This window comes from Coloeus monedula (assembly GCF_965178545.1).
Source record: "Coloeus monedula genome assembly, contig: HAP1_SCAFFOLD_80, whole genome shotgun sequence".
NCBI lineage: Eukaryota > Metazoa > Chordata > Aves > Passeriformes > Corvidae > Coloeus > Coloeus monedula.
This window is the reverse complement of record NW_028120818.1, coordinates 725,816-752,535: the sequence shown is the minus strand read 5'-3', so window position 1 is coordinate 752,535 and position 26,720 is coordinate 725,816. Positions and strand designations below refer to the sequence as shown.

Here is a 26,720-nt window from a genome sequence, read left to right as displayed (position 1 = left end):
CAGCCCCATGGAACCAAGGAAACCGTTTTGACACAGCAAGGCCTTATGGAAGCAAGGGGCCTTTGTGCTGCTGTAGAGCCAAGGAGACCACTGTGATATTGCTGGGCCTCAGGGGAACAAAATTGTGATGCTGCAGGGCCCCAAGGCTGCAAAGAGCGTGGAACAGGTCTGGTTGGCTCGGCCTCCTGGGGGCCACCTGCCTGGTCCAGCTGACCTTGGCATGTTGAGGGTTGCTTCTCCTCTGCCCCTGAAACGCTGGAGTTCCGTGCTTTCCTTTCTGTGGGAAAGAAATGTCCTCCTCCAGGGACCCATGGCTGAAATTAGGATGCTACCTCCAAATTGGATTCTATCCGAGGATTGTTCCCATGTGAAACCTGCCAGGACAGACAGCTCAGGCTGGCCTTGGCCTCTTAGGGGCCACCTCACATCTGCCTTCAAAATACAGGGGAGCTGTGCTTTTCTTCCCATGGAAAAAACCATCTTTCAAGTCCAGCCATCCATGGCCAAAATTGGGAATCCACCTCTGAAATTCCATCTATCCAAGGAATAGCTCCCAGACAAAAGCTGCCAGGAATGTCCAGCTTCCCTTGGCTTCCTGAGGGCCAGCTCTCATCTGCCTTTGAAACACTGGGGCTCCTCACTTTTCTGCCAGTGGAAAAGAACTGTCCTTATGGGTCAGACGTCCATGGACAAAAGTGGGATTTGGCCGCCCAAGATCCGTCTATCCAAGGATTGCTCCAAGACAAAAGCTGCCAAGACAAACAGGTCTGGCTGGCCTTGGCCTCCTTGAGCCACCACTAATCAGCCTTTGAAACACTGGGGCTCTGCCCTTTCCTTCCTGGTGAGAAGAACTGTCATTCCGGTCCAGGCACCCACAGCTGAAATGGAATTCCACCTCCAAAACTCCCCATATGTCCAAGGGTTGCTTTCAGACAGAAGCTGCAAGGACACACAGGTCTGGCTTGCCTTGGCCTCTGGTGGCTGCCTCTCATCTGCCTTCAAAACACTGGGCTTCTGTGGTTTCCTTGCTGTAGAAAAGAACTGACCTTCTTGTCCAGGTGCCCGTGGCCTCAAGCACATGATCACTACACAGGGACAAAGGAGCTCTGTGCTCAGTGGAGTGGAGACTGAGGACAGCGGAGGAGAGTCCTGGGAGGGCTTGAAGGGTGGTTTCAGAGATGGTGGATCCTTTTGACACAGTAGAGAACAGCCGGCAAAAGAAAGAATTAATGCAAAGGGCAGCTGGGGAGGTCCAAACTGGACACGAGGAGAAAGGAATTTCTCTCCCCGGGCAGTGCAGTGGTGCAACGTGTCCCCCAGAAGGAGTCTGGAGCAGCCCAAGGCTCTGTGTGCCCAGGCAGAGGCAGGCAGGACGCAGAGCTGCCAGCAAAGGAAGGGGCCAGCCAGGTGGGGCAGCCGGGGGGATGAGGACAGCCTGCAGGGACAGAGGCGCAGGGCAGGGACACCGTGGGACAGCCTGGGCTGCAGAGGGCAGAGGGGTGTGCAGAAGCTGCAAGGCCCTGACAGAGGCAACTTCTGGAGCACTTTGGCCAGGGCTGCTGGCCCTGGCCCTGAGGCCAGTTGGGAGACAAGTGACCCTTGCAGCCCTGGGGCCTCATTGCCTCTTTTTTCCTGCTCAGCAGCATGGCAGGGGCCACCCCATGGTGCTGCCCTTGGCATTGCACATGCCCACATCCCAGTGCCCCGGGAAGAGTCCCGAGCAATGAGGGAGGGACAGGATCTGCCTTTCCGGCGGCTGGGGCACTGCCTGCAGCCAGCCCGGGCACAGCACAGAGGCACAGAGGGGTTCCATCCGTTAGGGCTGGGAAGATGCTGAGAAGTGACCGGGGGAGAATCATTCCCAGCCCTTGACACAGGAAGCCTCTGGCTGCAGGACAGTGCAGCTGCAGTTCCTGGAGTGATCTCCTCAAGCTGGAACATGCCACTGACTGTGGATTCAGGAAGTACATTCTCTGAGTATCTCTGGTGTAGAACATGAGGACATGCTCAGGCCTTCAGCTCAGTCCAGTAGTATTTCCAACACAATCCTTTCTATAGGGATGAAATTTCCTGAGACTGTTTTCAGTCTCCTACTCTTGGGGAATGGGAGGGGGGAAGTGATAAAGGCATTCATCATTTTTAAGAGTCCCTAAGGCATCGGAACTGTAACTTGAGTGCTCTGCAGGAGTTTCCTAAAGTGCTTTCAAGACACTCCTCTGCCCATGCACCGCACCGGCATCACCTTTGCTGGACCCACCGGGCTCAGTCTGAGCTGTCCTTTCTCCCAGCTGCAAACAGAACCTGTCCCCAGCCAGTGCCCTGCACACAGGCAGGTTTCTGTAGGGCCAAGGAGAGTGCACAGAGATATGGGGTCTGTGAGTGCTGGCAGGAAGAGGTCAGGCACAGGGAAACACCTCCAGGAGGAAGATCTTCAGCAAGCAGAGAGAAGATCAGGCAATGAGAGAAAACAAAAGGCAGAAATGTTGTGGCAGGGAGAGCTTAGAGACCTCCACAGGATGCCCTCGAGTGCAGCCCCTCCCTCTGAACAAGCCCCCTCCCCTCCTCTCTCCCTCAGCCAAGCCTCTGCCCTCAGGGCCGGGGGTCCAAGGCGTGAAGCCCCTCCTGGGCAGGCAGAGCTGCAGCAGAGCCGTGGGGCAGCTCTGCAGCCCCGGGCCCAGTTCCCTCTGCAGAGCACAGGGCTGGGAGCAGCTGCCCGGCCCTGGGGGCTCTGGGAGGGGGCACAGCTGGCTCAGGGTGACGCTGGCCCCAGAGCCCGGCTGTGGGCAATGCAGCCAGGGAAGGAGCTCCATCTCCCTACATCCAATGCCATCATTAGGACACTTGGCTTTCTTCTTGAGGATTCCCCCTAAGCTCTGAGCTTGCCTCCAGGGCGCAAACAGGTCGTGTAGCATCTTGGTGTTACCTGAAAGCCCCACAGTGAGACACAAAAGTTTTATGATGGAGAAAGGGCTGTTGGGTTGGTGAAACGAGCCATGTGTGTATTTGGCTACCAGTGTGGGGCTGAGAGCTCGAGAAGGGGATGGACATTTGATGGGCTGTGGTGGATCGATCTGCTCTCAGCAGCATTGGGATGGTTTTTAAGGGAAATATGGGAGGGTGATTATCCTCTATCTGAGAAGGGTGAAAGGCCAGAGGATCTTGGAACAGGACAGAGTGACAGACCAGCTCCCCTCACTCTCCACTCACCACCTTGCCTCACAGAACTCGCTCTATTCTCCCCGAGGGCAGCAGAAATGCTGAGTGTTTCTGACATCCAAAAACAGTCAGCAGGGGAGATGAAGAGGAGCTATAAAAACCTCTAGAACACTTTAACAGCTTTTGCCATTCCTGTTCTTGGGCCCTGGGAGTGCCCTTGTGTTAGCTGGGCTTTCAAAGTGGAACACCAGGACAGGTCCCTGTCCCCCTCCCACTTCTGCACAGCAAGGCTGAATTATAAAAACCCCCGGAGCAACTGCCCTGAAACTCATGTCACACTCAGCCAGCACCAACCAGGGCTGCGGCTGGAGCTGAAGGAAGATCTGCTAGAAAAACAGAAGGGTGTTGTCGGTGATCGAACACGGACTTGGCCGGCTGAATGCAAAGCCAAATTCTATCGCACAAGTCCCATCTTTATATACTGTTCAAACCAGCAGTTCAGCAGCTACAAACTTCAGCTCCTAAGGTTCTATGTTTTACATCTCCAAGGGCTACAGATTACCATCTCCTCGCCCAATCTCCCATTAACTATCCTACTCTTTGTCTCGCCTCTTGCTCTTTGTCTCGCCTCCTGCCAGACACGGCCCCGGCCCGCCCCGTCTCTCGCAAGGCCCCACGCCAGCCAAAGCCCTTCTCTGTGGCCACACTCTGAATCCCCATAAGGTGTCAGTGTGTGACAGGAGAAGGATTTGTGGGGCATGTCTTTGATTTTGCTGAGAGACGTTTCCCTTAAGCTGTCACTGACTTCTCCATGAACAGGTCCCCATGGCCAGACACGGCGAGTGTCCAACAGCAGCTCCATCAGCCCCTTCCTCCTGCTGGCATTGGCAGACACGCGGCAGCTGCAGCTCCTGCACTTCTGCCTCTTCCTGGGCATCTCCCTGGCTGCCCTCCTGGGCAGCGGCCTCATCATCAGTGCCGGAGCCTGCGGCCAGCACCTGCACAGCCCCATGTTCTTCTTCCTGCTCAGCCTGGCCCTCACCGACCTGGGCTCCATCTGCACCACTGTCCCCAAGGCCATGCACAATTCCCTCTGGGGCACCAGCCACATCTCCTACTCAGCATGTGCTGCTCACGTGTTTTTCTTTCTGTTCTTCCTCTCAGCAGAGGATTTCCTCCTCACCATCATGTGCTACGAGCGCTACGTGTCCATCTGCAAAGCCCTGCACTACGGGACCCTCCTGGGCAGCAGAGCTTGTGCCCACATGGCAGCAGCTGCCTGGGCCAGTGCCTTTCTCTACGCTCTCCTGCACACGGCCAATACATTTTCCCTGCCCCTGGGCCAGGGCAATGCCCTGGGCCAGTTCTTCTGTGAAATCCCACACATCCTCAAGCTCTCCTGCTCCAAATCCCACCTCAGGGAGCTCGGGCTTGTTGTGTTTTCCATCTGTTTAACTTTTGGTTCTTTTGTGTTCATTGTTTTCTCCTATGTGCAGATCTTCAGGGCTGTGCTGAGGATCCCCTCTGAGCAGGGATGGCACAAAGCCTTTTCCACGTGCCTCCCTCACCTGGCCGTGGTCTCCCTGTTCCTCAGCACTGGCTTTGTTGCCTGCCTGAAGCCCCCCTCCATCTCCTCACCATCCCTGGACCTGGCACTGCCAGTTCTGTACTCGGTGGTGCCTCCAGCCCTGAAGCCCCTCATCTACAGCCTGAGGAACCAGGAGCTCAGGGACGCCCTGAGGAAAGTGATGACTGGATGCTTTCCAGAAGCAAAAACCTGCCTGTTTTCAGCTCCATAGGCTAAAGTGTAATCATTAGAGGCCCAGCCTGCCTTCTCAGGTTGTTTTGGTGGTGGTGGTTTTGGTGGCTTTTTTTTCTTCTCATATGTTAAGGTTGTACCCAAAAGATATTGTTATGCATCTTATTCACTGTTTACAGGCTGAATGTGACTGTTGGCAGGGACTGTGTCAATAAGGAGTCTGCTCTGTGGGTATTCACATTAAATAAAGGACCCATCAGCAAGGTGTCTGTTCGAGATCCTTTGGTTGAGTCCATCCCTGAAGCTGGAGGGCAGGGCCAGTGTTGCAGGCATTGGGGGGGAAGAGTCCCAGCAGAGCAGCACAGCCAGGGAGCAGCAGAGCTTGGTCTTTTCAGAGCTCCTCTCTTATTACTTCCACTCTCTCCTTTGGAGCCGCTGTGATGGTGTAAGGCCAACAGCTCTGTCCGGGTGGTGCGAGTCCTGCTGCGTGTCACAGGCAGGGACAGGCCATGGGCACTGCTGGGACACAGCTGGGCTCCGCCACAGCAGTTCCATCAGCAAAGGACATCTCCTGAAGGCACTGCAGGAAGGCTTTGCTCTCCCTCCACAGTCACTGTCAGGAACAGGCCCAAGGACCAGACTCTAAAGAGGCTGCCTGTGTTCCTTGTTCTCCCAGGGCTCAGTGGGATGAGATCAGGGTCCCAGTGTGGCCTTCAAGAGACTCGGGTGTGCTTCAGGTTTTGCTTGTTGGTGGCCAGTGCCCACCAGATGGTGAATGGTCTGTGATGAACCTTCCTGGGGCTCTGCAGCTTGTGCCAGGGCTGATGGCAGGGGAATGTTCTTCTAGAGGGACTTGGGAGCTGCCAGCAGAACACGGGGGACCTGCAGGGACAGTGTGTGCCAGGGATCAGCAGTGAGTGGAGCTCACTGGGCACAGGCCTGTCCAGGGTGGGCTCACCCACAGATAAAGGACTGAATGTTTCCTGTGACCCATGAGAGCTCTGCAGCCCAGGGGACACAGCAGGTACAGGGAAAGGAGTCTGGGCAGTTACTCGTCTGACCCTCGGGGAACTTGCAGAGGAGGATCCAGGGCAGCCCCAGCCCATGTGCCCGCCCTGGAACAAGGCAGGCACCTCTGAGCACCCTCCATGGCCACAGCAGAGCCTGTGTGGGAGGGGGTCAGTGCAGGGAGCACCATCAGCTGCAGAGCTCTGTCTCCCAGCTTGAGCAGCAGAGCCCAGCAGAGGCAGCCCATGGCCCTGGGCAGCACAGCCCCCATGCTCTGCAGAGCAGCACCCCCAGCTCGGGGGCTCTGGGCAGCAGGGCAGAGGCTACAGCAATGGCTGCTCAGGCCAGCACAGACGTGTTCCCCTGGAAAAGGCCCTGTGGGGAGCTGGCATGGGCCAGGAGAAGAGCAGGAGCTCGTGTGTGTGCAGAGTGGGAGCCCTGGCAAGAGGCTGCCCTGTGCCTGGGATGGCAGCAGGAGCAGCCTGAGGAGCCCCGGAGCCAACTCTCTGCTGCTGTGCTGGGCAGCGGGGCCCTGGGGCTGCACGAGCTGCCCGAGCTGAGGATCTCCTGAGCATCCCAGACACAGAGTCACTGTCCCGGACCTCCAGTGCCTCCAGTTCCTGCTGCAGGGCCAGACAGGACTGGGCTTCTTTGCAGGGCTGGGGCCGGGGCAGGGAGAGGAAAACAATGGACCCTTGATTGTAGGAGTCCCCACAGTGTCACAATGCTCTCCATGGTTCCACGAGGCCTTGCAGTGTCACGCTGGCCCCTTGGTTCCTTTGGGCCCCACGGTGTCACTATGGCGCCCTTGGTTACACGAGGCCCCGCGGTGTCGCAAGGCCCCTTTGGTTCTCCCAGGGCCCTCAGTGTCTGTTTTGCCAGTGGGCAGGGTCAGCACCAAAGACACAGACACCAAGTTCAGGAATAGTGGAATTTATTATAATGCAAAACTGCAAAGAATCACAAAAGGAGAAGCCCAGCAAAGCACCCAATCATCACTACCCAAGATTGTGTACAGTAATCAAGAAAGAGACAGCACCAGTCACCCTCAGACCTTGCCATCATCCACATCCTCACATCAGCTGGGGGAAGCTGTCACAGCCAAGGACTGGAGAGCCATTCCCAGACCCTGGGAATTCCTGCAGGTACATCCAGCTTTGCGGGCACCGAGGCTTCAACCTCGCTGTGAGAGGGCCCAGCTTTGACAGCGTTGAACAAACAAGCTGACATCACTTCTAGTGTGGGAACATCTGGTTTCATTCTCCTCTTTGGTTTCTCCCAAAGCCTGGCCAGGGCTCAAGGAGGAACCGAGGGAGTTTGATCCTAAACCCCCAAACATGGCCAGATGGGGCCCTGTCCAGTTTCTAAATACAGAAAGGTAAACCCGTGTTTCACCAATGAACATAGAGCATATTGCTAATAATGCTTTGTTACTGAGCAGATAGAAATAGAACATTTGGTTGGAAGGTTCATGTAGATGTCAACTTTGGCTCAGAGCCTGTTGTTCAGGCCTCAGTCAGGGCCTGTTGTTCAGGCCTCAGTACTTCAATCAGTCCTTTGACCTAGAGACGAACTACAACCTTCACAACAATCCTTTTGATACTACAATCTTTTAGATTTAAGCATTTGAATTACTTTGTTGACAAGCCAAAATATCATACGGGAAGTGCTTTAAGGGTATCTTTTCACAATCTTCATAGGAACGCTTAACCCAGCCATGATTAAAGAGCTGTACGTGACTTTGATTCCATTTCCCTTTATACTGGGTGCAACTGAACAGTTCACAGTGTGGGTGTATACAACCTATTCCAGGAGACAACATCCATCCACAGACACTTTTTCCTACATATATTCCTCTTTATCCAATTTAGGCAAGAAATGCCTTTTCTACAAAAATGCAGCGGTCAGGGATCGCCACCCTCGGTCTAGAACCCTGTTTTTATCATGAACTGTGCTCAAGTTTCTAACCCACCGTTTGGGTTGGGCCAGATGAGCCAACCAAGGCCAGTCATCGAATCCTTCTGGACTTCCACGCACCCAGCAATTACTGAGGTTAAATGAGTTCCCTATCTCTGCTCCTACTGTTAGAAATCTGTTTTCCCAACCAGTGCTCTGATTACAATGACAACATTAAACCAACAAGATCAACCATAGTTTCACTGTTAAGCGGTCCCTTTCTGTCTGCAGAAGTCACTCAGTGGCACATCAGTCTTCACATCGAGCGCCGTGGATCAGAGCACTTTGCAAAGGGGCCATGGGGGCAAAGAGGGAGATTTGGTCTGGCAGGCTCTGCAAAACAATATCTTGTAACATCTCTTTGTTCTCACATAGAACACTTGGCTGCAGGGACATGTTCCCATCTTTCTCACCCAGGTTTCAGGATTCAAACAGTGTTGTCTTTGCCTACAGCTCTTCCTTCAGCTGGCTCGGGCGGGCCATTTGGCCTCTGGACCCACACTCTGGCTCCATGATTAGGACTGCTGGATCCAAGCCCTTTATCTCCAGGAACAGTAGTGATGTGAGGTGGATGTTCTTTTTTCACGGTTGTTTTAAAAACTGGCAATATCAATAATTGTGCTACCCTGCCGTGGGGTTGAATAATCCAGTGTTGTTCACTATTGTTTAACAGAACTACTTTAATTTCTCCTTGATAATCTGCACCAAGCACTCCTCCCACCATATGAACACTTGTCAAGGCCAAGCTTGAGTGAGCAGTTATCAAACCAGTGTCCCGGAGGAATCTGAATTCCTGTGCCGGTATTGATAACTCTCATTTGCTTCTGATTTATCCTAATTAATTCTAATGCGTAAAGGTCCAGCCCTGCAGCCTCTGGGATGGCCCTGTCAGGGGCCATCACCCCCAGAACAATTTCCCAGGAAGTCAGAGTGTCACTGTCCGTGGTTGTATTTGCAAATTGGGTGCAGCCACACGCATCGAGGCGGTTTCCATTTCCCCAGGGGGCCCATTGTTAAGGATATGGAGCACATCTGGGAGGTGGGTTTTTCATTGCAACAGCTTCCCATCTCCTACATTTTTCAAGTGCTCTTTTAACAACCCCTTCATCTGTTCAATCAATTCTGCAGCTTGTGGATAGTCTGGTATATGAAAAACCCAGCAGTCTTACTCACTTTATTTTGCACAGGAACAGACAAAGCATTCCACGTCCTGGCATCAGCAAACCCTATCAAAACAGCCAGTTTCATCCCTTCCTCCTTCATCTCTTGTATACAATCTCACACAGTTTCCCAGCGATGTTGGGGTCCTGGCCAATCATTTTCTGTAGAGTACTTAGTCTTATATCCCTGAGCAGCCAAAGCTAACAAATTGGTATTTGGAGCATTATTTCACAATGTCATTATATACATGTGAAAACATAAACATACAATTTTTATTATATTATATACATGTAGATAATTCTTTTTATTTTTATTCTTGTTGTTATTATTATTATTATTTCCTTTGCTCAAACAAATCCAAGCTCAAGATTAAAAACTTCTTCTGTCGCTCCATGTGGGAGCGTTTCAACATCAAGCGTTCCTTCTGTTGGTGCTGTTTCCGAGATGCTGTTAACAAAATTCACCCTCATCTTCCCAAACCCACAAGTTCTTTTCCTTTTTCCATATGCAATTTTTGGATGCATTCTAATACATCCAGTGCTTCAGCTTCTTTCAGTTGACGTCCTCATTGCTCGCACGGTGCTCCGACCTCAGCCCACGCCACAGCCAGCAAACCCTCGGGAAGGTCTTCCCATCCGGGAATTTTGGATGGCACTGATTCCTTACACTTTCATTTAAAAAGCAGCATTTTGTTGGGATCCGGCCAGACTATACCAAATTTGTTTTACCAGTGGGCAGGGTCAGCACCAAAGACACAGACACCAACTCAAGGAATCAGCGTCATTTACTGTAGTTCAAAGCAGCAGAGAATCACAAAAGGAGAAGCTCAGCAATGCACCCAATCATCACAGCCAAAGATTGCCCGTAGTGATTAAGAAAGAGACAGCAGCAGTTCCCCTCAGACTTTACCATCGCCCACATGCACACATCAGCTGGGGGAAGCTGTCCCAGCCAAGGACTGGAGAGCCATTCACGGACACTGGGAATTCCTGCAGCTGCCTCCAGCCACAGCTGAGGCTCCAACCTCGCTGGGAGAGGGCCCGGCTTTGATAGTGTTGAACTGACAAACCGACAGCACTTCTAGTGTGGGAATATCTGGTTTCATTCTCCTGATTGGTTTCTCCTCAAGCCTGGCCAGGGCTCAAGGAGGAAGCAAGGGAGTTGACTTTGACCATACAGCCCCAAACAAGGCCAGATGTCAGATTTCATGGCCTTGTCCAGCTTCCAAATACAGAAAGGTCAATCCATGTTTCACTAATGGGTGGATACATCTATCAGAGCGCTAATGACCATGCACATTTCATTAATGAGCAAGTTCAAAGAGAACCTTTGCTGGGAAGGTTCTGATGGTGCCCCAAGCCCCGGGACTGGAGGGGCCCCTTGGCTGCGGGGCTGGCAGGGAGCTGCCCCTTGTTCTCACTCTGCCTCACGCAAAGCTGGGCCGCTCACAAGTGGGGCAGCACAGCAAACAGGCAGCCTGCGAGTCTCTTCCATCCTCGTCTCTTGGGATTTTTCACCTTTGAGCTTAAGGTCTACAAAGGCAACTGCTTTTGGTCCCGCTGGGTATCGCCATGTTAAGCAATGCTGCTCAATCCGTCTGTAGCACAGCAGCAGGGGAAAGGCCTCAGCCCTTCAGTGTCAGGAGCTGCCGGGCTCTGCCTGAGCAGCTCAGCCAGCAGGAAGGGAGCTGCTCCACACGGGAACGAGGAGCAAAGGACTGCAGCACCTCCTTCTTGGGCAGAGCCCAGATTCGGTGGGGCAATAACAGAGTTATTCTCGTGCACTGGTGCATCAGCACTGCAGCTGCTGTGCCCGCAAGCACATGGTTCAAGATCTGCAAAAGAATTCTGCAACTCTTGACTGGGTCAGGATGTCACCAGTGCTGAACTCCACTTTAGTCCAAAGTAACCAGTTTACACCTCTGCTGGTGTCTGCTAGGTTTTTTTCTTCAGGGTATCCAGACAAAAGGAAACAGAGGAGGAGGCTACGTTTTCGTTGTTGAGCAGAAATGTATCTCATTTTGCTGTACAATCCTTTTTTAAGACGTGTTATCTCTTTAAAAAAAAAAAGAAAAAAGAAAAAACAGAAAAAATATGAAAGAGGAAAAAACCAAATGTGTAGTGAAAAATCTTTTGTAACTTTGGTTTAAGTGGTAACTGATCCTTTTAAAAAGAGAACTAAGTTATTTACTTTGCAAATGTGCTGATGGCATGGATCCATCTCACTGACCTCAGCAGCCTTTTTTTAAAGGTTTTGGGGTTTGTTGCCAATATTAAGTTATTTTAAATTGTGGTTGAAGCAATAGGAAATTGAAATATGGATTGTGCATGACCGTGTCTTGAGTGTAAAAATATTGCAGTTTGAAACTTGGACCTAAAGTATTGCAAAGCAAAGTTATAAATACCAATGGATTGTGTGACAGCAACAATTTCCTATAGGATGTGCAGCATCAGAAAGACTTCATCAGTGTGGCTGTGGGTGCTTTTAGCTTTGTCCTGTGCCACTCTATGATGACATGAAACAGGACTTAACCTGCCACCAGCCCAGGCCACCCTTTGCCACCCCAGCTCCTTGGACCTTGTGTCCGCACAAGCAGACACAAAGTGTTTCTGCTGCTTCCCCCTTTTGCACAAATCCACAGAGAGCTGGGATTTTCCCCGGTCTCGTGTCTCCATTGTGCCATATTCCTAAAGAACCAGCAGCCCCTCCCGATGAATACGGTGAGTTACACAGATGCTTGTCAGCTCCACTGCCTGCCTAGAAATCTTGAAACTGCTTCTAAATGCTGCTCACTTCAGCTCTTGGACACCTACTCACACAGAGCTGGGACAAAAATGCCCCGGATGCCAGCTTACAAGGTGAGTTACGCCAAAGAAGGGCTATGTGGGAAATCTCTATCCCTGCCTATCCTTTGAAGAGATCTGTACACGGGGCTGTGCACAGATGTGTCTTGTATCTAAAGGAAGGAATGTGCCAGCAACGTGACTGACACTTTCCCTCTCCGTGTTCATTCCGCAGCCACGGGTACAAAGACATTCTGGGAACCCTTGTGCAGCCAGAGCCTTCTATCCCTGCAGAACGGAGCGCGGCGGCTGGGGGCGGTTGGCGGGCAGCGAGCCCCGGGCAGCAGGCGAGATCCGGCTCCGCACCTGCCAGGCCCTGCTAAGGCTCAATGCCGGCTCCTCTGCAACAGCAAAGACCTTCAGCCTTGTCACTGCCCAGAGGGGCAGTGCTGGCCCGGCCGCACAGCTCGTTTTCCCCACAAGCTGCAGGAGGTGAGAAGGCAACACTTGCAAACACTGACTGCGAGCCACAGCGCCGGCTGCGCACCATTAACCTCAGCTCTGGGACCACTGTCTGCCCCAAGCTCCGGGGGATGCACTGGGAGCCCGGCTGGGCTCTGCCCTGGGGCCATCCTCCAGTGACAGCTGCAAACAGGGAGCATTTAGTTGCCACCAAGAGCCCAGCCACGCGTGGAGGGGAGCTGGTGCAGCTGCGGCCTGCGCTGTTGCCTGCTGTGCTCTGGGGCTGCTGCTCCCCGCAGAGGGAACTGCACTGCCGTGCCAGAGGAGACAGAGAAGCTTCAGCTTAAGCCAAACTGAGCTGGGTGGCTGGGCTGGCAGGAGTGGCGAGGGTCAAGGGGATTCCCAGAGCTCATCCTGCTGCAAGGACGAGCAAAAGTGGCAGTGGGAAGCCAACAGTGAGGAGAGCTGAGGCCTGAAGGGCAGCTCTTGAATGATGCTCAAATCTCACCGGACCTCTGAGATATTGCTGTTCTTCTGCCAGTGAAAGGATGAGTCCCTAAACCTGGGGCTCGCTCCTCCTCGTGGTCAGGGGCATCAAGGAAGGCTACAGTGCGACAGAGACTGCCCTGAGCTGGCAACTCACTGGGGGAAAAGAGGGAGCACTTGTGAAGTAAAGGCAGGTGGGGCAGAGAACTGTGCAGAGAAGGGCTGAGCTAAAGCTTGAGCAAGATGAAAAATGTCATTTGGGCTCATCCCAGATTGATTTCATTTCACAAGTTATTGAACAAGTTTATTTTGGGCGGGGGGGTGTCATGTTTTCCCCTGGAGGCGTGCACTCTGCAGGCTTGAGCTGCGTTGCCGAAATGCTCGGGCACGTCTCTGCTGCAGCTCACACCGGTTCTTCTTTGGCTTCTTCCGGCCCGGTGCTGAGCCGCAGCAGAGCCCTGGCGGAGCCCAGAGCAGCCTCAGCATCCACAGAGCCCGACTGCAAGGAGAGAAAGCAGAAACCGCCCGTCAGCTGAAGGCTCCCGTCCCCCTTGTCCCAGCCGCCCGCGGTGCCCAGGCCGTGCTGGCCGTGCTCAGAGCGGTGCCCGAAGCCGCCCGTCCCTGCTGCCTTTGGCAGGAGAGCAGGAGGGCAGGACACGTGCCCAGCCTGCAGCCGGCCGTGGCACAGCCACCTCCTCAGCAGCTGCCCAGAGCGGGATGCTGCTGCGCTCGCTGCCATCTCCCAAAAGCCCTTATCCCAGCCGTGCCAAGAAGACGGGGACCCACCGCACGCCACTCGCCGCCGGAAGAAAAGCTGCTCCCAAGCCATGTCCTCGGCCTTCTCCAAGGCCACGTCCCATCCACACCGCAGCTGCTCCCAAGCACTTCCCGATCCAGACTGGACACCACCTACAACGCTTCCTTGAAGATAAACAAACAACAAATTAAAGAAAAGGCATTACAGACAAAAAGGAGAAACAAGAAAAAAGCTAAAAAATCTTCTCTCTGTCAGGGGCCTGAGCAAGGCCCAACCTTCCCTACATGCTGGGGAAAAACCCACCCACGGGCGAGGGAAGCCCACGCTTTCTCCCTTCCCCCCTGCACTGCCCCCCAACAGGCACGGCGAGCCCAAAGCAAACAAGGGGAGGGGAGCAGCCCAAGCCCTTCCTTTCCTGCAAAACAAAGCAGCCCGTGCACAGCTCCTGGATTGCCACCTCTGCTCCTGCCATGGGGCCTTGTTTGTGTCGGGCTGGCTGCCCCAGCCCCAGCCCCAGCCCAGGGAACAGTGGGTGGTGGGGGCTGTTGGCAGGGCCAGGGGCTGACTCCCATTTCGTAAGCACCCCAGCCCATCCCGCCCACCCTGCCAAAAAGCAGCTTGGCAGCCGGCTGAAGGATTGGTTGCATCTGCCCCAGCAAAGGGAGGAACCTTTGCTTCCTGGCCAGGCCATGCAATGCCCAAATCTGGGAGCATCCCCCTGGGTGTGGACTCATCTGTAAATTCGCTGTGGAGCCTGGCTTTGAAGAAGGTGCCACAATTGAAGTCCATCATCTTCAGCTTGCCAGGTGGAGGAAGAGCTTGTCATCCTTGATGTCACCCTCCATGTCTCCAGCAGCAGCAGCCCGCACCTGGCACAGCTTCTCCAGGGGCTTCTTCTTCCCTGGGGCTGGAGCAGGCTGTCAGTGCTCTGCCCAGGGCCCCGGCTGTCGCTGAAGCAGGACAAGCAAAAGCAGCTGGCACGGGGGCCACCAGAGCTGGGAAGAGCAGCTCAGCTCCAGCAGCAGGGCTGCGCGTGCCCAGCTGAGGAGCCCTGCGCAGCGATTCAGGCAGGACAAAAACTCTGCCTTTCTTTGCTGCTCCTTGCCAAGGCGCGTGTGCAGCTGGAACTCACCGGCTCCCTGGCTCAAAGCGTGCGTGTGGCTCTCTCCCTTCTCCTATGGCACGCGAATATCCTGCATCCAAGGAGCACAGGACAGGTCTTCTAATGAGGGCCTTTCCGAGGAGAGCACGGATAAACACCGTCGGATGAGATCCTGGCACTCTGCGCAGAGAAAGCAGAAAGCACCAGTCAGTCGCAGAAGGCTCCTGTCCGCTTTGCCCCACTCTTGCCATGGCCAGGCTGTGCTGCGTGTGCTCAGGGCTTTGCCTAAACTTTGCCATCAATTCTTTCTTTTGGAGGAGAGCAGGACATTGCCACCTCCTCAGCAGCTGCCAGTGTGGGATGCTCCTGAGCCCGCTGCTGCCTCCCAGCACTGCTATTCCCCCCGTGCTGCAGAGACGAGGATCCACCTGGAGAGAGCCGTCGTGGGAGCGAGAGCCGGCCCCAGGTGCTGTTCCAGCCCCTCCTGAAAGGGTGCTCCCCGCAGACCATCTGGTGCAGCACGATGCCCAGGGACCAGACGGTCGCTGCCTCGCCGTGGTACCAGCCCAGGTGCGTCCATTCCGGGGGGCTGTAGGACGGTGTTCCTATGGAATAGAGATGGAGTTCTTCAGGGGGACGCTGCCTGCTCCCAGAGCCTCGCCCCAGCATCCCCGGGCATGCGGGGGCCGCACCAGCGGCACGCGGCCTGACCCGCTGCCCTCTCGCCAGCACCTGGGGCTTGTGTACAGACTGGGGGTTGGAAAAGAAGCCGCCGGTGTCGCAAGAGGGCAGCGGAAGCCCTGGCAAGGCCCGAGCATTCCATGCAAAGGAAAAACCCACTTGGTGCTGGGGAAAAACCACGCTTTCATCCTCCCTGCCTGCACTGCCCCAGAAACCATTCTTAAGCCAAGGCAAGCACGGGCAGCAGAGCAGTCTGAGCCCTGTCTCGCCTGCACACCAAACGGGCTGGAGCACAGGTTCTGGCCCCCTCTCTCTGCTACCCCCACCCACGGGTGTTTCTGTAGCGCTGGCTGCCCCAGCCCCAGCGCCAGTCCTGGGCAGAGGGGCTGGCAAAGGCTGCCAGCAGGGCTGGAAGATGGCCCCTCAGCCAGCGCCGCTCAAAAGCAGCAAGGCTGAAGACTCCGGCTGCCATGACTGGCAGCAAAAGGGAGAATCCCCCCTGCCACAGCCGCCTTGGGCTGTGAGCTGTTGGGCTCTGAGATGCCGCTCCCAGGAGCCTCCCCCTGCGTGGGCTCACCGGCAAAGCTGGTGTAGGCTGCGGCTTGCAGGTAGATGCCACAGCCAAAGTCGATGAGTTTGGCCTGCCCGGTGGCCAGGTCAACCAGGATGTTCTCTGGTTTGATGTCCCGGTGCAGGACCCCGCAGCTGGTGCAGTGCCGCACGGCCTCCAGCACCTGGCGGAACAGGTGCCGCGCCACCTCCTCGCACAGGAAGCCCCGTGCCCGAATGAAGTGAAGGAGGTCCTGAGACCGCTCCGGGCGCTCCAGCACCATCACCACGTTGTTGGGGAGCTCCAGCCACTCGTGGAGCTGGACGATGCCGGGGAAGCCAGCGGACACCTTGGCCAGTAGCACGATCTCCAGTGGTGCTCGGGTGCCGTCGGGCTGCGGGAGGAGCACGATGCCGTCAGCGGAGCCGATGCCGTGCCGGGGCTCGGCAAGCCCTCAGCCAGCCGGGGACGCTCTGCGCGCTCCGCTGGCCCCACGGCCGCTCTCCCTCGAGGCGTTCTGGCGGCTTCCACCCTGCCGGGCCTCGGCTCATCCCCGCCCGTCGCGCCCCGGCTTCTCCCGCTGCCCCTCGCTCACTCACCAGCTGGCCCCAATGGTGGATGCGGTTCCGCGGCACCCGTTTGATGGCCACCTGCAAGGCAAGGGGAGCAGCGGGCTGAGCTCGCCGCCCGCCCTGCCGAGCCCCATGCTCCTTCTCCTCCTCCTTTGCCCCCCGCCTCCCGCGCCCGCCGCCGGCCCCGCCACTCACCGGGGCTCCGTCCGAGAGCCGCGTCGCCGCCAAGACGCTGCCGAAGCCGCCGCGCCCCAGCAGCGAACCCAGCCGGTAGCGCTCCTTCAGGCCCTGCTGCGCCTTCCGTGCCGGCGAGACGCGGCCGTCAGCGCTCGGCCCGGGGCCAGGAACGGCCCCCGAGCGCCGCTCAACCGCCCCGGGCCGGCCATCCCCACATGTTGCCTCTTTTGAAGCGGACACCGGCGGCTCGGGGCCGGCGGCCGCGCTCAAGAGCGGCGGAGTTCGGAGCGGGGAAGACGCTGCCGAGGCGGCGGGAGCGGCTGCGCCGCCTGTGTCCCCGGCGGGCCCCGGGAGGAGCCGAGGCCGGGGCCGGGGCCGGGGTCGGGGTCGGGGTCGGGGTCGGGCCAGCCGGAGCCAGGGGCTGGCGATGGTGCCCAGGAGCCAGGCGCTGATGGCCGCCCAGCAGCGCCACAGCCAGGACGGCGAGAGCCGGGCGGAGGCGGGACCGCGGCGGGACGCCCGGGGGCGGGGAGGGGGCAGCCCCGCCCGGGGCCGGGGCCGGGCCGGGGGCATGGCCCGGCCGGGCACGGGGAGAGGGAGGCCGCGGGACGGGGGGGTTGGGGAACGAAAGGGAGAGCGGGAGAGGGTGCGAGACCCTGGGAGAGGGAGAGGAGGAGCAGGAGAAGGGACTTAGCAGAGGGTTCGTGGACTCGCTGCTCTTCTGCTGCTCTTGTGCTGCTGCCGCTGCTGCCGCTGCTGCCGCTGCTGCCGCTGCCGCTGAAGCGCTGGGAGCGTTTGTCCGCGTGTCCGTGTGTCCGGTGCCCGTGTGTCCGTTGCCCCCCGCGCGCCCCACGGCCGAGCCCCGCGCGCCCCGGGGCAGCACGGGCCGCTCCGCTCCGGGGCCGAGGCGGAGTCCCGGAGCATCTCTTCCTCCCGCAGCCACACCAAACCCGCTCGGCCTTTGGGAGCATTTTTGCACACGGTTCCCTTTGAAGGGCTCCTCTCTCCTCCCATTTCCAAGGAGTCTCCCTGGGGTTTTGGCACCTGCAGCGACAGGGTAGCGATTGGGCTTCAAACTTCAAGAAAGACATGGAGGGGCTGGAGCATGTCCAGAGATGGGAATGGAGCTGGGGAAGGGTCTGGAGGACTTCTGAGGGGCAGCTGAGGGATCTGAGGGGGCTGAGCCTGGAGGAAAGGAGGCTCAGGGGGGAGCTGGCTCTCTCCAAGTCCCTGACAGGAGGGAGCAGCCAGGAGGGCTGGGGCTCTGCTGCCAAGGGAAAGGACGAGAGGAAATGGCCTCGGGGGAACCTTTGGGGTGGATGGTGGGGAAATTCTCATCCTACATGTCTCGACAGAGCGGGAGAGGGGGAGGGGTGGGGCACGAGCTGGGGACACGGGGGTGGTGACGGTGGGCTGGGGACACGGGAAAGGGCACGGGAAAGGGCACGGGAAGCCAAAGCCCCGCTGAGCGCTGGCGCTGCGCTGGCACGGGGTGAGCCGGCAGCAGGGCCCCAGAGCCCTGAGGGACTCGCCCTGACGCCCGGGGAGTATTGATCCTGGTCTCTAAAAAATGAGACTCAACAAAATATCATTAAAAGATGCTTCCTTCTCCTCCTCCTCCTCCCCCATCCCTTCTCCTGCTCCCCCCGGGCCCAGCGCCCACCCTTGGTCCCCCGTTTTCCCAGCGCGGTCGCATCCCGCGGGAGGAGCCGGGATGGAGCCGGGGTAGGTCGGGCTGGGGCAGGGCTGGGCTGTGGGCCCGGCCTGGGAGCCCCCCACGCGCCCCCTCCTCAAATTCCCCTGGCGGGGGGCGCTGGGGGCGAGGGGGGGCGCAGGTGGGGTCCGGGGGGGGAGCGCTGGGCGCTGCGGGTCTGCCTGGCAACTGGTGAGTCACCAGCGCCGCGCGCTCTGATTGGCTGAAGGTTGTTCAGCGCCTTCTCTGATTCTCTGACACTCGCGGGGAATTTTGGTTGGTCCTTGGGGGCTGTGGGGCGGCTTGGGGGGGGGGTCTCTGCGCCTTTGGGGTTCGCTGGGTGGCGATTTGGGGTTGAGGTGCCTCCCAAGGACCCCCCGGGGGGGGCGACACACGGGTGACACACGGGGGTCCCATTCCCGATCCATCCTGGGGCCGGTTCCGCCCCCTCCACTCTCGGTCCCCGCGCGGGATCCCCCAAAGTCCCTTCCCACTGTTCCCCAATAAACGGGACCGGGGCGAACTGGGAAGCCTTCCTGGGAACACTGGGAGCAGCCGGGCAGGGGCAGAGTGACAGCGGGGCTGGGGGGGACACACGACCCCCCAAAATCAGTTCAGTGCCGCAGCGTGTTGTGCACAAGTTCTATGCTGATAAGAGAAGGGGGTGATTTTGGAACGTTTTCCTTCCTGACACGTCTGTCTGTGGGAGCTTCAGGTGCTTGGACTCAGGGATAGCGAAGGTGTGTGAAAGTGACTGGGCTGCGAGAATCATGTTGCACAGGGAAGAGGGAAGGTCAGCAAATGTTTCCTGTCCTGGCACATGTCTCAGTCTGAACTGCAGCTGGAGATGCTTCACTTCCACCAAGGACTCTGCCACCTGGAGAGAAGGATGTGCTAGATGGAGTTGAGAAAGAAAGTGCGTATCACGAGCTTGTTTCCTCTAGTTCCTAGACAGCAAAGGGGCTGTGAAAGGCAGCACTGGCTTTTTGTTCTAGGACTTTTTCTTGACAAGCAGCTGCTGGATGTTTGGAAGGGGGTTTGGGATATGCAAAAATGAGAGGGTAAGATGGTACACTGAGCTTGAGAGAAAAAGCCTATCTTCAGGGATTTGGATGCATTTCAGAGGCTGTGAGTTCCATGCTGAGCAGCTGATGGCACAGAAAAGGTTCTAAAGAAAGAGGCCGTGCTGGAATTGCCTTTTCTTTTGCAGCCTAGAAACTGCACAGCCAACAGCAAAAACGATTCCTCCTCCTCCTTGCCTGCTCCATGCAGGATCCCATTCCTTTCTGTCTCCAAGAGGCAGGATGCACAGCCGAGCTCTTCCACCCACTGCTCGCACACGACTGGGGCCACGCCAGCCAAGCGCTTGGCTTTTTCCTGGGCACTGTCAGCGCTCATGGAAACAAGCACACGATAGCGCTGCCCACTTGCAGGAGAAGGAATCACTGCGAGCCCAGCTCGAAAGCACCCCAAGGGCAGAGGCAACTTGGAAACTTCCCTGCTCTCAAATCAACGGTATCAGGACAAAAAGATTTCCCTCATCTTCCCCTTGCAAGTGCAGACTCTTCTTTGCACCCACACTCCAAGAGCAAGATGAACTCCTTTGCCCTAACTTGCACTTTCCTTCTCAGCTCTAGGCACCATCCTAAGCCTTCCCTCTGCCAGAGTCAGGATCCAAAGACAACGGCACCAGGGACTGCTCACACACGAAAGGCACCAGGACAAAAGGCTCCCGAGCTTGGCCTTTGCATTCCCGCTGACAGCTCAACAGCTCTAAGCCAGAGAAGTGCCTGGTGGGAGGAGCCTTTAGAATCACTCCAAGCACCTCATGACAAGGAGCTGCAGTGTGTGGGGATGAATCTCCAGCAGCCTCCTGCCCCAGAGTGTCCCCCGGGAGCAGCCATGCTCCAGGCCGCGACTGCCAGCTGCACAGCCAAAGGAGCCGGTGTTCCCCACCACGGCTGTGCCTGGGACAGAGACACGAGTGGCCACAGAAGTGGCCATGGCACTGTCCGCACGCTGTCCCTGCTGCTTCTCCCCCAGCCGCTGGCGGGGCACCAACTCCCAGCCAGCCACTCCTAAAGCCACGGGCCCACTGGGACACTGCGGGGGCTCGTGGAAGCCAGCGGCCATTGTGACCCAGCGGGGCTGCCCAGAACCCACGGTGCTTTGTGACCCGTGGCTGCCAGGAGAGCCTTTGTGATGCTGGGGACCTACCCGGAACCCTGGCTCCACTGTGACACCAGCACAGAAGCTCAGGGATCCCTGCAGACCGTGGGGATGCTGGGGAAGCTGACGGAAGCCTGGGCACCACAGTGACGCTGTGGAACCTGGTGGAATGGAGGGGCTACAGTGACACTCTGGGGCCTTTTGGAAGCAAGGAGACCCTGGTGGGAAGCCACGGGATGATTAATGCTGGCAGGAACCTGCTCCAGGTGGGCTCCTCTCTCCCGGCTTCCACAGGTGCTGCTAGGATGCCCCTGCGGCACTGGCTTGTCACGGGCTCACGGCTTCCTTTGGGAATGGCTCTGCTCCAGGATGGCATGCTGCAGAGAATGCAGGTAGATTTTGTGCTCCCTCCTGGCATGCAGGTGGACAAGAAAGCCTGATCCAGCCCCCCCTCAGCCCGGCTGTGTCATTGGGGCAGGGGAACTTTGGCAGCAGCCCCAGCCCTGCTCCTGGTCCCGGCTGGGCACGCAGCTGCTGGGACACAGGTGTGTCCTGATGGCCGCCGTGTACTCGTTTGAGAAGGGAAGGACAGAGTGCATCAGTGAGTTTGGTGTGGCTTACATGCGGCAAGGAGAAGCTGCAGCCCAGAGCTGGCTTTCACTTCTAGAACCTTTTGCTATTGCGGGAGCAGCTGGTGGACATTTTCACCCGAGCTGCAGGAGTGAAAAGTGTGATGGCATGTCTATCTGAGAAGGAAGGTTCAGTGCCGCAGCGTGCTGTGCACAATTTCTATGCTGATAAGAGAAGGGGGTGATTTTGGAACGTTTTCCTTCCTGACACGTCTGTCTGTGGGAGCTTCAGGTGCTTGGACTCAGGGATCCCGAAAGTGTGCGAGAGTGACTGGGCTGCAAGAATCATGTTGCACAGGGAAGAGGGAAGGTCAGCAAATGTTTCCTGTCCTGGCACATGTCTCAGTCTGAACGGCAGCTGGAGATGCTTCACTTCCACCAAGGACTCTGCCACCTGGAGAGAAGGATGCGCTCGATGGAGTTGAGAAAGAAAGTGCGTATCACGAGCTTGTTTCCTCTAGTTCCTAGACAGCAAAGGGGCTATGAAAGGCAGCACTGGCTTTTTGTTCTAGGACTTTTTCTTTCTTTCTTTTTTCTTTCTTTTTTTTTTTATTGTTTCTTCTTACTTTGTTTCTTTTTTTCTTTTTCTTTCTTCTTTCTTTCTTTCTCTTTCTTTCTTTCTTTCTTTCTTTCTTTCTTTCTTTCTTTTCTTTCTTACTTTCTTTTCTTTCTTTCTTTCCCTTCCTTCCTTCCTTCCTTCCTTCCTTCCTTCCTTCCTTCCTTCCTTCCTTCCTTCCTTCCTTCCTTCCTTCCTTCCTTCCTTCCTTCCTTCCTTCCTTCCTTCCTTCCTTCCTTCCTTCCTTCCTTCCTTCCTTCCTTCCTTCCGAATTCCTTCCTTCCGAATTCCTTCCTTCCTTCTTTCCTTCTTTCCCTCCCCCCCTCCCTCACAGGCTGCTTCTCGCCACATTGAAGGGGTGCAAAGCAGCAGGATCCCCTCCCAGTTGGGGTCCTCTCACCCTCCCAAAATGTGGGGACTTCACCTCAGCCACCCAAATTGCAGGGGGTTTACGGCACCTTCCCCAAATTCACTGCAACTTCCCAGAAGCCACATAGAGGCCCCAGAATTGTCAAAAAGCAGCAGGAGCCTCCCCAAAAGCAGCTCCTGCTTTCCCTCCCTGAAATGCCCCACTCCAAGTGCCCAAACCACCCCATCCCTCCCAAACTTCAACCAACCCCCATCCCATCCCATCCCACCCCTCCTGGACACCAATTCCCCTTCTGTGCTTCCTGACTCCCCACAGCCGGGCCTTGGGGCTGACGGATCGAGCCATTTGGGGCTGCCATCGACACATTGAGGCTGGCATTGAGTTGATTGGAGGCTCCTGCTCAATCCCTCCATCCCAAATGGGAGCTTGGAACCTCTCCTCAGGCCTTGCTGTGCCCATGGGCTCACCTCAAGTCCCAAAATGAGAGCCAGGGCCCCACAGCCCATTCAGAACCTCTCAACATTGCCACAAACAGCAGCATCCTTCCCAAAATGGGCTCCCCACATCCCTGACAATAGGTCCCCCTTCCAAGGAACAGAGCCCCCCTCTCACAACCCCTCCCGAAGCACTGGGGGCACCCCAAAACTGCCTCAGGAACAGGACATACCCTGAGATCCCTTCAGGAATGTGGGACACCCCAGAACCCACTGAGGAACGGGGTCCCCGGCCTCATCATGCGCAGCCTTCAGCTGTCTCAGGCAGAGCCCATCCCGCCCTCAGCAGCCCCAGCCCAGCCCAGCCCAGCCCTCCTGGGCAGGAAGCCCCAATGGCCGAGCCGGCCTGGGACACTTGCAGGGATGCGGGGGCAGCCGCAGCTTCTGGGGCCAGCCTGGGCCAGGCCCTGAGCGCCCTGCCAGGGAACCATTGCTGCCCCACATCCCATCTCAGCCTGCCCTCGGGCAGCGGGAAGCCGTTCCCTGGGGCCCGGCCCCGCAGGCCCTTGGCAAGAGTCTCTCTCAGCCAGCAATTGCTGCTCCTCCCTGCTGCGGGGCCCAAGCTGCAAGTTGATTTTCTGCCGCTGGCCCCGGCCCAGCCCCGAGCCAGGGCCAGGCCCTTGCCCTGGAGCTCTGCGGGCGCTGTGGAAAGCTGAGAGGCAGCTCTGGCTTCTCCACTTTTCATGAGCTAAAGCTGCCTGGCAGAAGAAATGGAGGGACAGCTGTGGTGGCACAATCCCTCCCGGCCCAGGGCCCAGCGCTGGGAAGGTCTTTCCGTGCCGAGGCTTTGCTGCGGCCAAGGAAAGCTCCTGGCTCAGGGTCACCTTTCCTGCTGGGCCAGAGCCCCCGAGTGGCCCAGCAGCAGCAGAGAATTCCAGCACAGCCCCGGCACGGGCAGGGCGGCCCTGGGCGGGCTGCGGGAGCCGGCAGCGCCTGAGCTCAGAGCAGCTGAGCCCGGGGGCTCTTGGCCAAGGCCGAGGCCCAGCGAGCATTTCTCAGCTCGCAGGGCGGCCTGGAAAGGTGCTGGGGGGGATCATTCACCCCCCAGGGCGGTCCCAGTGGCTCCCAGGATTTCCATGTCCGTGCTCCCAGCGCTGCTCCCAGCCCTGATCCGTGGGGATGGCAATGTCCCGCTCCCTTCCTGGGGCAGGCTCACACCTGAGCCAGGTGTGCAGGGCAGGACCTTGCCCTGAGCCCAAGCCCTGTCCCCCCTGCAGGATCTGCTTCCCATCGGCCTCTGCCTCCTGCGGCCCCAAGCCCAGCTCGGTGCTGAACGAAGGGCGCTGGGCCGGGGTCATCCCCCGGCGGGGGCTGCGCACCCCCTCTGCCCCCTCCCCAAATTCCCTCCCGGGGCAGCAGGGGCTGCCTCAGGAACATTGTGGGCAGGGAAAAGGGGGTGAGTCCGGGAAGGGGGGGGTTCACACACGCTCTGGGGGGACACACACGGCTCCTGGGGACCCCCCCTCACCTTCTCGTGCAGTGCCAGGACGATTAACCCCAACATGGAGCCCCTGACCCCCAGCAGCATCTTGGGGGTGGGGTCTGGTGGCGAGTTTGGGGGTCTGGGGGAGAGAGCACAACTGCCCTAAAACCCCCTCCCAGCCCCACAGCCACTCCCGGACCCCTCAAACCACCCCACAGCTCCCGGCCAGGAACCCCCCAACCACACTCTGCATCATAAATGACCCCAAGAACCACAAAATTCTCTCCAAGCCACACAGCCCAGCCAAGATCACCAAAACTCTCTCAGAGACCACCCCAAAAGGCCCCTCCAAGCACCACAAATGCCCTCAAGAGACACAAAAGCCCCTCCGAGTCCCCCAAGGAGCCCCCAGACACCCTCCCACCCTCCCCCATAGCACTGACCAGAACAGGCTGGGGGACAGGAACATCCACAGCCCAGAGCAGCTCAGGCACTTCAGCAGTGATTTGGGCACTTTGGAGGTCACACCCCAAAGGGGGAGACACAGGGCAGGGACTGGGACAGACAACTGGAATTCCTGGAGAACAGATGGGCTCAGGTGGACACCTTCTGCCAGCACAACTACGAGATTGTGGCCCCAATCTGGCTTCACAGCCCCACAACACTCAGATCTTCCCGAATATTCCCCTAAACAGTAAAGTCACCCCCAAATTCCGGTAAAATGGTGGAACTTTAGATCTCTCTGTTTAATTTCTTTATTTTTACCCCAATTTTGGTTGTTTCAGTAGGATTAACACAGAAATTACTTAGGCTGCAGAAGATCTCCAAGATCATCCAGGGTTGCTTGATACCACCAGAGAAAACAATTGGACAGAGCAGATGAAAATTTTAGGGTGTAAAGGTAAAAAATCAGCTCATCCCAATGGATCTCCAATGTTGATCTGAGTCCCGATGGATGTTCCTGCCCCTGCGTTCACCCAGGTGCCTACGGGGATCCAGGAGAACGTGGAGAGCACCAGCCAGGGCTCTTCCCAACCTGGATCACAGGGAATGTGGGTCACCAGGGCTCTGCCAAACGTGGCTCCTATGATGGGAGATGGAGTTGGAGCAGAGGACAAAGCTCTTGCCACAGTCGGGGCACTCGCAGGGCTTCCCTTAGCGGTGCCTCCGTTGGTGTTGGGTCAAGTTAGAGCTCTGTGAGAAGCTCTTCCCACACTGGGGACACTCATAGGGCCTCTCCCCGGTGTGGATGCGCTGGTGGACGATCAGGTCAGAGTTGTCTCTGAAGCTCTTCCCACATTGCCCACACTCGTAGGGCCTCTCCCCTGTGTGGGTGAGCTGGTGGCGAATCAGGTGGGAGCTCTGGCTGAAGCTCTTCCCACATTCCCCACACTTGTGGGGCTTCTCCCCATTGTGAAGCTGCTCATGAACCACCAGCTCTGACCTCTGGCTGGATCTCCGGCCGCCTTCCCGGCACAGGGTGGGTCTTTCCTCCTCAGAGCACCCTGGGCTGCGTTTGCAGCCCCTCCTCCTGTGGGATCTCCGGGGCTTTTCCTCCCCGTTGGATTCCTGTGCCGTGGAGCCGCTCAAAACGGCCTCTTCCACCAGGTTCTGCCGCGGGGATTTGTCCTCCCTGGGCTCTGTGCTCAGCTCCTTGTCTGGGGAGGAAGGACAAGGAGAGGATGGGATTTGCCTCCGTGCCACAGGGAAGGGGAAGGAGATCCCCCCAGTCCGTCCCCGGCAGGACGGCGTCGGCAGTGGGGTTGTCCTGCAGCCGGGGGCGATGCTGGGCTGGGAGATGGAGCAGGAGAGAGGGGAAAGGGGCACTGACTTCCTCCTCACCTGCCTGGGGCTCCCGGGGCATCTTCCTCTTCCTCACAGCCTCCTCCTCCATCTGGCCAAGGGCTGGGAATGGGAAATCCTGGTTTGGGGAAAACAAGGGATGAGCACATTGAGTTTAAGGTCCCTCTGCCCAAGTCCATCTCTAGAAGTCACTGGGCACTGTGTGTCCATAAAAATCTGCTCTGAAAAAGCCTCTCAGGAGTTCCCTCTCTCTGGTCTCTCCCCTTTGGTGTCCGGGGGTTCCCCCTGTCCCAGCTGCTGGGGGTCCCTCTTTTATTGGGGTCCCCCTCTCTATTTGGTCTCCACCCTCCCCAGGCTGCTGGGAGTCCAGGAATCCAAAAGCTCCCCCCTTTGGTCTCCCCACTTAGGGATGCTGGGGGTTATGGGGTCCCCAGGTCCCTTCTCCCCTTATTCTCTGCTTCGGGGTGCAGGGGGTCCAAGGAGTCCCCCCTGCCCCTCTCCAGGCTGTTGAGGGTCCCACGAATGGCGGCGCTCCCCCCTCTCTGGGCTCCCCACTTTGGGGCCCTGGGGGTCACAGGGGTTCGCTCCTCCAGACTGCCGGGGCTCCCCTGCTCCCGGTACTGCCCCTCTCTGCTCGTCCCACTCTGGGGCTCCCGAGGTTCCCCCTCCGGCTCTCCCAAGGGGTCCCGCAGCCCCCTGGCTCCGGGCTGGAGGTGGCCGTGCCTGACCCGGGCAGACCCAACCCCCACCACGGGGCGTACCCCACATCCCCCTGCCCGCTGCCAGGGCTCTGCTGGCACCGCCACCGGGACCCCCAGAAACACCTCCTGGGGACCCCCAATGTCCTCACAAGGGGCATTTTCTGCTCAGCTTTGGAGTTCTTCATTCTCCAAACATCCCCCCAAAAAACCCAACCCAGGGAACCCCCCGGGGATATCTGGGCCGAGCTCCCCCTCCCCGGGCACCTGCGGGA

General features: G+C 57.6%; 1 protein-coding gene across 1 annotated transcript; it reads left to right on the top strand.

Annotated features, from left to right (window-relative positions):
• Window positions 1-4,007: 4,007 nt before the first annotated feature.
• LOC309585612 (olfactory receptor 14J1-like) lies at window positions 4,008-4,955 on the top strand (the record flags this gene model as incomplete). Its single annotated transcript, XM_082303549.1, has 1 exon — window positions 4,008-4,955. Exon 1 carries the CDS (start codon window positions 4,167-4,169, stop codon window positions 4,953-4,955), a length of 789 nt encoding a protein of 262 aa, XP_082159675.1. The 5' UTR covers window positions 4,008-4,166.
• Between the last annotated feature and the right edge of the window lie 21,765 nt (window positions 4,956-26,720).